We start from the raw sequence: 11955 nt of genomic DNA on the forward strand, positions 1-11955 counted from the left end.
TCGCCCCAGAAGCTGGAGTTCCTGCAGCTCTTCGGCCTCACCACGCAGCAGCAGAAGGAGGAACTGCTGAGCCAGAAGCGGCGCAAACGCCGGCGGATGCTGCGGGAGCGGAGCCCTTCGCCGCCCACGGTGCAGAACAAGCGCCGCACGCCCTCCCCACACCTCCCGCTCTCCACCCGCTACAGCCCCGACGAGATGAACAACAGCCCCAACTTCGAGGAGAAGAAGCGCTTCCTCACCATCTTCAACCTCACGCACATCAGCGCCGAGAAGAGGAAAGGTAACAGCCATGCCCCGTGCACGCCCGGGGCCGGGCCCCGCTCCCTGGTTTGGGGGTGCCACGGAGGGGTCCTGCCTGGGCCCGTGAGCTTGCTCTGCTGAGCAGAGGCTACACTAAACCTCAGCTTCCCATGCCACAGACAAGGAGAAGCTGGTGGAGATGCTCCAGGCCATGAAGCAGAAGACCACACCGGCCGCCGTGGTGGTGAAGAGCTCCCCGCGGGACAGCCCCAATGCCCCAACCACTGGTAAGCACCCCAAGTCCTTCCCTGGCTCTCGGCCGGCTGGGAGCATCCCCTGCCTGCTGGGATGAGGGGCGCAGCTTTGCCTTGATGGGCACACGGAGTCTTGACTGCAGCCATCACTCCTCCTCTTCCCAAAGAGCCACCGGTGCCGCCGCTGCTGCTGGATCCGGATAAACCCGTGGGCATCGCTGTCTCCGTGCCAGAGGTGCCAAAGATGGGGGAGCCTGGCAGGTTAGACCAGCTGAGACCCCAGGACCTACCGAGGGCCAAGGAGTCGGGCACTGCACCGGCGGAGAAGCCCCGGCTGAGCGATGGGCACCCCGGGAAGAAGGCACTGAGCATCCTCAGCTACGTCAGGGGTCCCCTGCCCAAGGACATCCCGGTGCCACTGTCCCACAGCATGAACGGCAAGAGCAAGCCCTGGGAGCCCTTCATTGCTGAGGAGTTCGCCCATCAGTTCCACGAGTCAGTGCTGCAGTCCACGCAGAAGGCTCTGCAGAAGCACAAAGGTAACAGGAAGCACAGATCACAAAATCCCAGGATCACTGAGGTTGGAAAAGGTCTCCGAGATCACTGAGTCCAACCTGTGACCGATCCCCACCTTGTCACCCACCCCAGAGCACTGCGTGCCACATCCAGTTGTTCCTTGGACACCTCCAGGGATGGGGACTCCACCACCTCTCTGGGCAGGCCCTTCCAGTATTTAGCAACCCTTTCAGTAAATTCTTTGTGATGTTCAGAAAAAAAAGTAGAAATGTGGGAAGCTAGCTGGGTGCCACTGCTATAGCACCCTGTTGTCCCACCACCAGGGTTCGTCACCAGCAACCTCGTTGCTGGAGCATCCCTGGAGCTCATTTATGAAGCTAAAAACAAGGTGCTGGGATAACCCAGCTCCAACCCCCCCAAACTCATTGAATTCAATGAGTGAGATAAATAAAGCTACTGCAGTGCACGGGGAGTGATGAAAACCCATGAAAAACACTGTAGCCCCCCGAAGTCCCAGGAGGGTGGAATTAATGCCTTGAGGGGAGCATCCCTCTTGGAGGGCAGCACTGGGGGACGCAGGGAGCGGGCAGGGGGCTGACTCTGGGTGCCCACAGGGGGGACGGCGGCGCTGACGGCGGAGCAGAACCACAAGCTCGATGCCTCCATCCACTACAACATCCCGGAGCTCCAGGCGTCCACTCGCCTGGCCGGGCCCCCCCCACAACGGCACGGCCGAGGGGCCCCTGCCCCACCGGGCACTGCCCCCGTTGCCCCGCGACTCGGCCTCCGAGGAAGAGGACGAGGAGGAGGAGGAGGAGGAAGAGGAGGAAGACTACCCCAGGCCCAAGTGGCAAGGGATCGAGGCAATTTTTGAAGCTTACCAGGAACATATAGAAGGTAGGGGGGCGGGGCAGGCCAGGCCACAGAGGGTAAACCCCCACTTTGTGCCTCTGTTTCCCATCGGAGGCATCTCTGGTTCCCACTGGGATGGGCTGGGGGAGCACTGGTGGATCTCCAGCACTGCAAGAGCAGCATGAAAGCAACAGGCACTGGTGAAAAGTGATCTATATGTGAAAAATCACGACTGTCCAGCATCCTCCCAGTGGGACTCGGAGGTTCCCTGAGGGCAGTGCAGGGGCTGGGGATGCTCTGGGGTGCTGGGGGCAATCACTGCTGGCTGGGCAGAGCCTTGAGCAGGGCTGGCATCCTCTGTGCCAGGCCTGGAGCCAGAGGAGCCGGTGCTCAGCCCCTCTCCCTTGGATCTTGCAGAACAAAACCTGGAGCGCCAAGTGCTGCAGACGCAGTGCCGGCGGCTGGAGGCCCAGCACTACAGCCTGAGCCTGACGGCGGAGCAGCTGTCGCACAGCATGGCGGTGAGCGGGCACGGGCACCCCCTCCTCCTGGGCACTGAGGGCTGCCCAATCCTCCCGGGCATCTGGCCTCTGCAGGGTCCCCAATCCTCCTGGGCACTGGGCTTCTGAGAGGGACCCGTCCCTGAGGCACCCGATCCTCCTGTAGCACATCCATCCCTGCAGTGCCCCATCCCTGCAGTGCCCATGTCTGCAGTGCTGCAGTGCCCATTCCCTGAAGTGCCCCATCCCTCATAGTGCCCCCTACCCTATTCCCCTCACCCTATGCCACAGGCAACCATATTCCCCTTGGGGCATCCAGGCAAGTCCAGAACCCCACAGGGGATCCCAATCCCTGCAGTGCCCAATCCCTACAGTGCTCATCCCTGCAGTGCTCATCCATGCAGTGCCCCATTCCCTGCAGTGCCCCATTCCCTGCAGTGCCTTTTCCCTGTAGTGCCCCATCCCCTGCAGTGCCCATCCCTGCAGTGCCTTTTCCCTGCAGTGCCCCATCCCCTGCAGTTCCCATTCCCTGTAGTGCCCATTCCTGCGGTATCCAAACCCTGCAGTGCCCATCTGTGCACTGCCCATTCCCTGCAATGACCCATCCCTTGCTGTGCCCCAAACCTTGCACTGCCCATTCCCTGCAGTTCCCATTCCCTGCAGTGACCCATCCCTTGCTGTGTCCCAAACCCTGCACTGCCCATCCCCTGCAGTACCCCCCACCCTATTCCCCAGGCACCCCACATCTGCTGCTGCACGAGCACTCCCTGCTGCCCTCTGACCATTCCCTGTCCCTGGCTGCCCACAGGAGCTGAGGACCCAGAAGCAGAAGATGGTGTCGGAGCGGGAACGCCTGCAAGCCGAGCTGGATCACCTGCGGAAGTGCCTTGCCTTGCCTGCAATGCAGTGGTCTAGGGGTTATTTCAAGGGGTATCCCAGGTGACGCTCCTTGGGCCAGGCCGAACATATAGTCTAGAAATAATAATCTATTTTATTACCTTGAATATTTAATATTTTTCACTGGGAGGTTTGAAGCTAAAAAAATAAAATTGAAAAAAAAAAAAAGAACATTAATAATAAAAAGAAAAAAAAAAAAGAAGAAAGAAATAAATAAACAGAGAATGTGCCATGCATGAAGCAAAGGAGCACGGGAGCCGGGGAGCCCATCCCACGGCCAGCAGCCCCCGGCCTGTCCCCTCCTGTCCCCTCCTCCGAGGGGCCACGGCGCTGCAGCCCCCCCCTCCCCCCCCCCCCCCTTTTTTAACCCTCTTTTTTTTTTTGGTTTTTTTTTTTTTTTTTTTTAAAAAAAAAAAAAATGAAAAAGACAATTAAAGTCTCCACCGACAACACTAAAGCTGGCGGAGCCCCGCGGGGCCGGGTGCTGCCGAGCCCCCTGCTCCCGGCACGGCACCCCCATCCCGGGGTTTCCACTGGAAATGCACTTCGCTATCAAAAAATAAAGTCAATAAACTGGTTGAAGGTCCCTTTTTGTTCCTGGTTGGCGGGGAAGGGGCAGGGACATGCACGGGGTCACCTTGTCACCCCGGCTTTGGGATTGAAGAGTCAAAAAAAAAAAAAGGTGCTTCAGCCTTGTACTGTGTATATATATTAAAAAACAACAAAGTTTTGTATGTTTTTATTGCTTTAATTATTGTTATAAAAAGCTTGCCTTTTTTTTTAATATGTTTCTGCTTTTTTTTTCCTTTTTTGTTTCCCCTTCTCCCTCCCTGTTTTAATTTTCTTCCTGGTTTTGTTTTGGTTTTTTTTTTTGCAAAAGGATTAACTTGCTTTTAGTGTTTGTACTGCTGCTGGTCAGGCCAGAAAAGATATTGAAGTGTTTTAAAAAGAATTTAAACCCAGGAAAAATAAATCCCCTTTTCCAGTGCTGTCCCACCACCAGTTCCTTGGGAAGCTGAGCCCTTCCACCCTCCTGTGTTTTGTTGGTCTTTTTTTTTATTATTATTTTTACCCTTTTTCTTTGCTTTCTGGGGTGTTTTCTGCTCCAGTCAGGTTGTTGTGGGTGTCACAGTGCCAGGTGGTGTCTCAGCCTTGAACAGTCTCCACCTGCCAAATTCAAAACCCAAAGGAATTGCGCCGAGAGGGCTGGAGGGTTTGGGGGTGGGTGGCACTGGGGTGTCCTTGTCCCTCTTCCCAAAATACCAAGACAATCAGAGCAGTGCTAAGGCAGTCTGGGCAGGGGGAAAGAGGGTCTCTTGGTGAGTCTGTTGGTGGCACCATGGGGACATTCCAGGTTTGAGCTGTGCCCGCTGGCGGGCAGGGATGTCCTGGTGCCACCAGGATGGGGTGACAGGGTCAGGCTTGGTGCCATTTTTAGCCTCGTGTGCCCCAACTCCCCCGGGGAAGCCTTTTTTTCATTATTATTTTTAAATTATTTATTATAAATTGTTTTTAATTCGCCACGAGACCGGCTCACATCTCCAGGAAAAGGTGACCTCTGCTTCCTGCTTTAAATTCCCTTGTTGCACTTGCAAAGAAAGCATTAACCCTCCCCAACCCCCCTCTGCTCCCCGCTCTCCCATTGGCTTCACCAAATATAAAAAGCTGTGCAAGATTAAAAAGCAAAATGCCCTTGTGACAGAAATTAGTTTAATCTTTTTTAAATCCCCAATTGCCTCGCCAGCCTCTGGCCTCGCCGCTGCCAACTCCGGGCTTCACAGGGAATTTTAACACAGCAAAATACTCGTTGCTGCACTCTTTTCCCTTCCTGTGTGCTGTGGTGGAGGGGGGGAAGAAGCCAGGGATGGAAAATCGTTGGCAATTTATCCCTCACCGCGCTGAGGAGCCTGGCTGGGATGTAGCCTCGCTTTGTAGCACCTCCTGTCCTCACTTTCCGTCCTCACCAGCCCAGAATCAGGTTTTTTGGACCTATTTCTCAGCATTTCTCCTCCCCTTGGGGCCATGGTGAGCGGTCGTGTCCGTACACACCCCGTGCCGAATTGCTGGAGCAGCTGTGCCAGAGCCTGGGATGGCTGGGAGGAGGGAGAGGAAGGCAGAGCCCGCTGGGGGCAGGTTAGGTGCTGTGAAAGAAAGCAAAAAAAAAAACCCAAAAAAGGAGAAAAACCAACCCTAAACATGTTCAAAGTGTACTTGTTGGAATTAATTGTAATGTAATATATTATTTGTTGAATGTAGTAATTAGGTATTTATGAATATATTGCTGTAATTTCTGAAAACATCCAAAAACCAAAATAAACTCTTCCACAATGACGGCAACGGATTCTTTCTCCGCCGCCGGCGATGGGAACGCAGCCCTGCTCCGAGCATTCCCAGCCCTGCTCCAAGCATTCCCAGCAGCTCCTGCCATCATTCCTGCTGTCCCAGCCCTTTGGGGACGCAGCAGAGGCAGGCAGGGCACAGATGGCAGCAGGAACCTGGCCCAGATGCTCGGGGAAGGGCAGCGCTCGCAGCCTGGCACCCTCGGGCTCGAGGAATAATTACATCTGCCATCAGCACAGCCTGGCTCCGGCCAGGATCCTGCCTGGATCCTGCCCTGGATCCTGCCCTTGCCTGTCTCTCTGCCTCAGGGAATCGGGGCTGGAGCCAAAGGAGAGAGCTGCAGGTTTTTCCAAGCTTTGTTTAACCCGTGTGTGACACCACACAGGGATTAATTTGATGCCGTTCACCCAGCTGCAATTATTTTTTATTATTATTTTTATTATTTTTTATACACAGTTGCAGATTAAAAAGGCAAAATATTAAAAAGAAAACAACAGTCAGATGTATATTTCCCAATAGCCTGGCTTTGGAGAGGGAAAACCATTTTCTTTTGTCCTCCAAAGAGCAGATGGATCTGCTTCCCAGCTGATCTCCCCAGCAGACACCTCATTGCCGGCACATCTTCCCCTTTTTTTTTTTTTCCCAAGGCTCTGAGAAAATCCATGGCGAAGCACCGCCTCGAAATTTATGGCTTTCAAGGCAGTGTGTGGCCTGTGCTGCCCTCAGAAGTTCCCTCGCTGAAGTACAACCACAGGAGAGATCCCGCCCAGCCTCATTAGAGCCCTGCAAGGCACCTCCCGCACCGAGCCCCAGAGCGGCTCCCAGGGACGCTCCGGTGCCATCGGAGCAATTCCCACCCGGCTGTGAGGCCGTGCAGCTGCTGCCCAGGGAGGATGAGGGTTGGGAGGCGTGGGAAGGTCTGTGCAGGGAGGTGGGGACTGGCCAGATGAAGGTCCAGGGGTGAGGAGCAGAGCCCTGCTCCCTTCCAGTTCCCGCTCAGAAATCCTGGGAGTGGGCACTCTCACCAGGCTGGAGGTTAGTCCGGAGCTTGTACATGTGATCCAAGGCTTGAGTAAGGAAAGTCCCGGTCGTGTTGATCTCCATCAAGGTCAAATTATCCAGCTAAAAGGGGAAGTAACAGAATCTTGGGAAGCAGCAGAGGACAAGGTACTTGGGAAGCAGCTCACAGCCCACATTTCCCCTTGGATGACATTCCAAGGGACCAACCCAGCTGCCACCCCAGTTAGGAGAAGCACCTGAGCACCAAGAGCACTATTTCAAGAGCATTCCCCATCCCTGGAAGTGTTCAAGGCCAGTCTGGATAGGGCTTGGAGTGGAAAGTGTCCCTGCCCATGGCAGGGGGTAGAACTACATCTTTAATATCCCTTCCAACGCAAGCCATTCCATGATTCTCTGGTTTCCATAAGGCACAGGGGCTGCCACAAGCCCGAAAAGTGAGGGTTCAACACACGGCTTTAGCTCCCAACTGACGCACCAACAACCCAGGAAAAACATGCCCCAGCCAGCCTTTTCCCAGCAGCTCATTCCCCATCCATCACCATCCCACACAGCAGCTGGAGCCCTTCCAGCCTGGCTCTGTCAGGGCCATCCCAGCACATCCCCAGCACACCTTGGCGTGAGCCTCCTGCTGCCGCACGAAGCTGTCCGCGGACAGCCGCAGCTTGGCCATCCTTGTATCCCACGTATCCTTCACCAGCGTCCGGATCTCGTCGGCTTTGGGAATGTTGTCTGAGGCACTAGAAAAGGGAAAGGAAAGAGAGGATCAGAACAAGCTGCAAGGGACGTGTATGTTGTGTCACTGGCATTAAGTTACGTTGGCAGCGCCCCACTCCTCCGAGGCACTCGCAGTTTGCTACGGAGAAAAAAACCCTGCAACTCTACATTAAAATCCAGTCTGGTACTTGTGCTGCTGGGATTTCTGGGATGGTTTATTTACCCAGGAATGCTCAGCTCTTATGCAGCATCTGGTTCTCGCTAGAATCCTTCTGCTCTGTAATTGCCCAGCTGGTGTGAGGTGCACGGAGGGCCAATAACCCGGCCAAAGTCACGGGCAGCTGGGGAATCGAAGGGCTTGGCCGCGATTAAAGCCCCGGCTCAGGGCTCCCGGGGCTCCATCAGGGAGAATTAAGCTGAAAGGGCTGTGTGAGATGTGCCACATCGTCCCATTAAGGCCATTCAGTGCTGCCATAAGGACCTTGAGAGATCCGATCGATTCGCACGGACAGAGCTGTCAGGGTTGTTGTAGCGTGAGGGAGGGAGCCGCAAGCCAAGAGCCTCATCTCCAGAGGAAAAGCCAGAGCTGGAATGACCACCCTGCTTAATCGAGGGCTTAAAGTCACCAGAGCCCGCGCTGAGCAAAATACCAGCCAGCACATTTTACAAGTGAAATGCCTCAGCAGGCAGGAGCTCAGGCTCGGAATATCCCCGGTCTCCTGCTTCTCAGGCTGAGGAAAGAGGAGCTTTCCTCCTGAAGGAGAGCCAAGGAAGAAGCCTGGAGGGTTTAGGCTGCTGAACAGATTGCAGCCGTGGAACGTGTTGCGGATCCTCCAGGCCTCCACGCTGAGCTGCTGCTCAATAAAGCGGCACAGCCCCAATTATGAGGCCACAGAACAAGCAATCCCCAAGTTACTGAAATGCAAAGTTACCATGAGGAAACTGCTGCTGTGAAATCTTGGCAGGCTGTGAGATAAAACTCCGTTAACTCCCGCTCTTCCCGCCGCCCTCCGGGGCTGCTGCCAACCAAGGCTTGAAAGATTGTCCGTGCGAGCACGTACTTGGGTGGAAAATGCCACAGCTCAGCTCCTACTCACTAGTTCAACAGCAGCTTGGTGAGTTCCATGTAATAGGGACTGGGCATCGGAGTGAATGTGTCCTCTTTCCGTTCCTGGTCCCGGATTTCCTCCAGTTTTCCTAAAATACAAGCAGGGATAGTCAGGCATCACCAGGCCTTCAATGCTCCAGGTACATTTTTACCCATCCCTGGAAACACACGTGTTATTTCTGTAGGATCAACTCTATATGCAAGCTTCAAATGACGTGAGGACAGGAAAAGGCTCCTGTGAGGAAGCACACAAGGATGCTGACAGGGACATCACAGCCTCCAAGGTCTCCCTTCTCAGAGTGTCAACCAGAGTTTCTCCGAGTGAACAAGTGACAGGACAAAAGGAAATGGCCTCAAGCTGTGCCAGGGAAGGTTTGGGTTGGACATAAGAAGGAATTTCTTCACTGAAAGAGTCATTAAATATTGGAAGGGGCTGCCCAGGGAGGTGGTGAAGTCCCCATCCCTGGAGGTGTCCAAGGAATGACTGGACGTGGCACTCAGTGCTCTGGGCTGGGTGACAAGGCGGAGATAAGTCACAGGTTGGACTCGATAACCTTGGAGGTCTTTCCAACCTAAATGATTCTGTGATCCAAGGTCCCCAAAGGTCCTTCTGAACAAGCCTTGTCAGAGATCCAGGTACTGCTCAGAAAGACCAGTGACCACTGCTGAAGGTGTCAGGGCTGGGAATTCAATCTAATCCCTGTTCTTCCTCCTCTCCAGAGAAGCAGGAGTTAAATACCTAGCTTAACTGGGAAGATGACACCTCCTGTACCATGGAATCATAGAATGGTTTGGATTGGAAGGGATCTTAAAGTTCATCTCATTCCACCCTCTGCCACAGGCAGGGACACCTTCCACTATCCCAGGTTGCTCCAAGGCCTGTCCAATCTGGCCTTGGACACTTCCAGGGATGGGGCAGCCACAGCTTCTCTGGGTAGCCCATGCCAGGGCCTCACCACCCTCATAGTAAATATAAAGAATTCTAGGAGTGAAACATTAGATCTTTCTCTCTCAGTTACTTTGTGTTTTTTAATTAAGTCCCCCACTAACGGTGAAAAATAGATGTTTTTCTAATTTCATGTTTCCACTGCACACACTGAAGTCAAAGCTGCCATCCTCACCAACATCCATCCATTCTGGAGGAATCAGCCGACACTTCTGCCTCTGCTTCAGATTAATGGCCAACCAGACAGGTACTTCTACTGGCAAACCAGGATTGAAAGGACCCAGATCTCCCTGGAAAACAAACCACCACCCCCAATCCATCCAGATCCTTCCTCATGCCTCCCAAACACCCCAGACCATCCCCAATCCCCTCAGCCACTCTCCGCCAATCTCCCCAGATCCTACCCCCCAATCCCAATCCCATAAACCCAATCTCCCACACCTAATCCCTCCATCCCTGACCCCAAGACCCACCCAGACCCTGCACTCAGTGTCCCCAGGCTCTGTCCCAAACGGCCCAGCCCTTGCCCTTGGCCTCCCCTGGCCCCAAGTCCCCCCTGTCCCCCAGCCCCTCCTATACCCTGACCTCCAAACCATGACCCACAAGCCCCCCCAAACCTCTTCCAAATCTCTCCAGGCTATCCCCCAAACACCCCCAGCCCCTGCCCTCCAGTCCTTGTCCCCCAAGCCCCTGTTCCCAGTCTCCCCAGGCTCTGTCCCTCAAGCCCCCACTCCCTGACCCCCCAGGCCTTGTCCCCAAGTCCCCAACCCTGTCCCCAAGCCCCCAAGCTCCCCTCCAGCCCCAGCCCCGCCCATGAGCCCCTCGACCCTGTTTTTAGTTTCCCCTGTCTCTGTCTCCCCCTCCTGACCCCCAGCCCCGCGTCCCGAAACCCCCTCGCCCGGTCCCGCCCCGCGGCCCCGCCAACCCCGATGAGGTGAATCCGGTCCAGGCTGAAGTTGGGCACGATCGTCACCAGCTCCTTCTCGGCCAGAAACTCCACCTCGGCCGGCTCCATTTGGCGAGTGGGACCCGGGGGGGGTCAGGACCGGGATCAAAACGGGATCGAACCGGGATCAGCCCGGGACCCAACCGGGTGCGCGCCCTCGCTCCCGATTGGCTGCACGGCCCGCAGGCCCCGCCCACTCCGCCCAGTTGGCACCTCCCGACGCGTTTTCGCGGTCTCCGGAAGGAGGGCGGGGCCTGGCGCGGCGCGGTGCACGCTGATTGGTTTCCACCTACTGTTGCCGTGGCGCACGCCTCTCTGATTGGCTGCCCCGCTAGCCGCGCGCTCTGGGCTGGCCCCGGTGGGGGCAGGTCCGGGCCTGGGCACGAGGACCAATCACGGCGCCCCTCCCGGGGCTCTCGGCCAATCAGCGTTCGTCACTTGTTGCCGGGGCTCGCGGGGCTCGCGGCGGCCCCGCCTTCGCCCGCCGCGCACCCGCCGCTGGCGCCCCCTGGCGGCCGGGAATGGCACCGGGGGGCGAGGGACCCGCGTAACCCCGGCCTGGGGTGTCCGGGGCTGTGGTGGGTGACACGGACTGCAGTGGTGACACGGACTGCAGTGGTGACACGGGCTGTGGTGGGTGACACGGGCTGCAGTGGTGACACGGGCTGTGGTGGGTGTCCAGGGCTGTGGTGGGTGGCACGGTCTGTGATGGGTGTTCGGGGCTGTGGTGGATGGCATGGGCTGTGGTGGTGACACGGGCTGTGGTGGGTGTTCGGGGCTGTGGTGGATGGCATGGGCTGTGGGTGGGTGTCCAGGGCTGTACCCAGCAGTCGCCCTCCTGCGCATGGCCTGGCAGTGCCCAGCTGCCTGTCTGTCTGTCCAGTTGTCCCTGATGCAGACACCCATGCTAAGGCACCTGCCATCACCCACCTGTCTCTTCCCTCTGTTCATCAGCTTATCCATCCATCCATCTATCCATATAGACCTTCCCTTCATTCGTCAGCCTATCCATCCACCCATTTCTCCATCCATCTATCGATCCATCCATCCATCCATCCATGCCTCAGTCCATCCATCCATCCATGCCTCAATCCACCCATCCACCCACCCAGCTATTCACCCGCCCACCCATCCATCTAGTTACCAATCCACTCCTCCATCCCTCATCCATGCTTCAATCTACCCACCCACCTATCCATCCACCCACTCATCATGTACCCGTCTATCCATCCGTGCCACAATCCACCCATCCATCCATCCACTTGTCCACCCACCCAACCATCAATCCATTCACCCATCCATGCCTCCATCCGCCTTTCCACCCCTCCATCTGTCCATGCCTTCATCCATTCATCCACACCTCCACCTATCCATCCATCCAGTCCTCCATCCATCTATCCACTCATCCATTCCCTATAGCAGCAATCAGTCCTCCTTTTGCTGTCTGTCCCATGCACCGTGTCGTCCGTCCATCCATCCATCCATCCACCTGTGCATCCATCCACCCAGCCCTCTATGCACCCATCCATCTATCTCTTCATCCATCCATCCATCCCTCCATCCATCCCTCCATTCCTCCACCCGCCCACACCCAGCCCAGCCAGGCAGCTTCTGGATGATTT

At 56.0% G+C, this 11955-nt stretch overlaps 2 protein-coding genes across 2 annotated transcripts in view; one reads left to right on the plus strand and one right to left on the minus strand.

Annotated features, from left to right (window-relative positions):
• The window catches only part of GSE1 (Gse1 coiled-coil protein), a 100425-nt gene extending 97120 nt beyond the window's left edge, over positions 1–3305 (plus strand). Inside the window, 7 exon segments of the mRNA XM_027685157.1 lie at positions 1–280; positions 420–527; positions 662–1033; positions 1625–1716; positions 1718–1907; positions 2280–2383; positions 3171–3305. The exon segment at positions 1–280 is cut by the window's left edge and continues 44 nt beyond it. Of these exon segments, the coding sequence (XP_027540958.1) occupies positions 1–280; positions 420–527; positions 662–1033; positions 1625–1716; positions 1718–1907; positions 2280–2383; positions 3171–3305 (1281 nt within the window).
• Positions 3306–5966: 2661 nt separating this feature from the next.
• Positions 5967–10475, minus strand: GINS2 (GINS complex subunit 2). The gene is made up of 5 exons (XM_027685230.1): positions 10313–10475; positions 9563–9677; positions 8431–8530; positions 7230–7356; positions 5967–6721 (listed from the first exon to the last, which is right to left on the minus strand). Exons 1-5 carry the CDS (start codon positions 10400–10402, stop codon positions 6596–6598), a joined length of 558 nt encoding a protein of 185 aa, XP_027541031.1. The 5' UTR covers positions 10403–10475; the 3' UTR covers positions 5967–6595.
• Between the last annotated feature and the right edge of the window lie 1480 nt (positions 10476–11955).

Source organism: Neopelma chrysocephalum, unplaced genomic scaffold (assembly GCF_003984885.1).
Source record: "Neopelma chrysocephalum unplaced genomic scaffold, ASM398488v2 Primary Assembly neopelma1_68, whole genome shotgun sequence".
In the NCBI taxonomy this organism is placed as follows: Eukaryota; Metazoa; Chordata; class Aves; order Passeriformes; family Pipridae; genus Neopelma; species Neopelma chrysocephalum.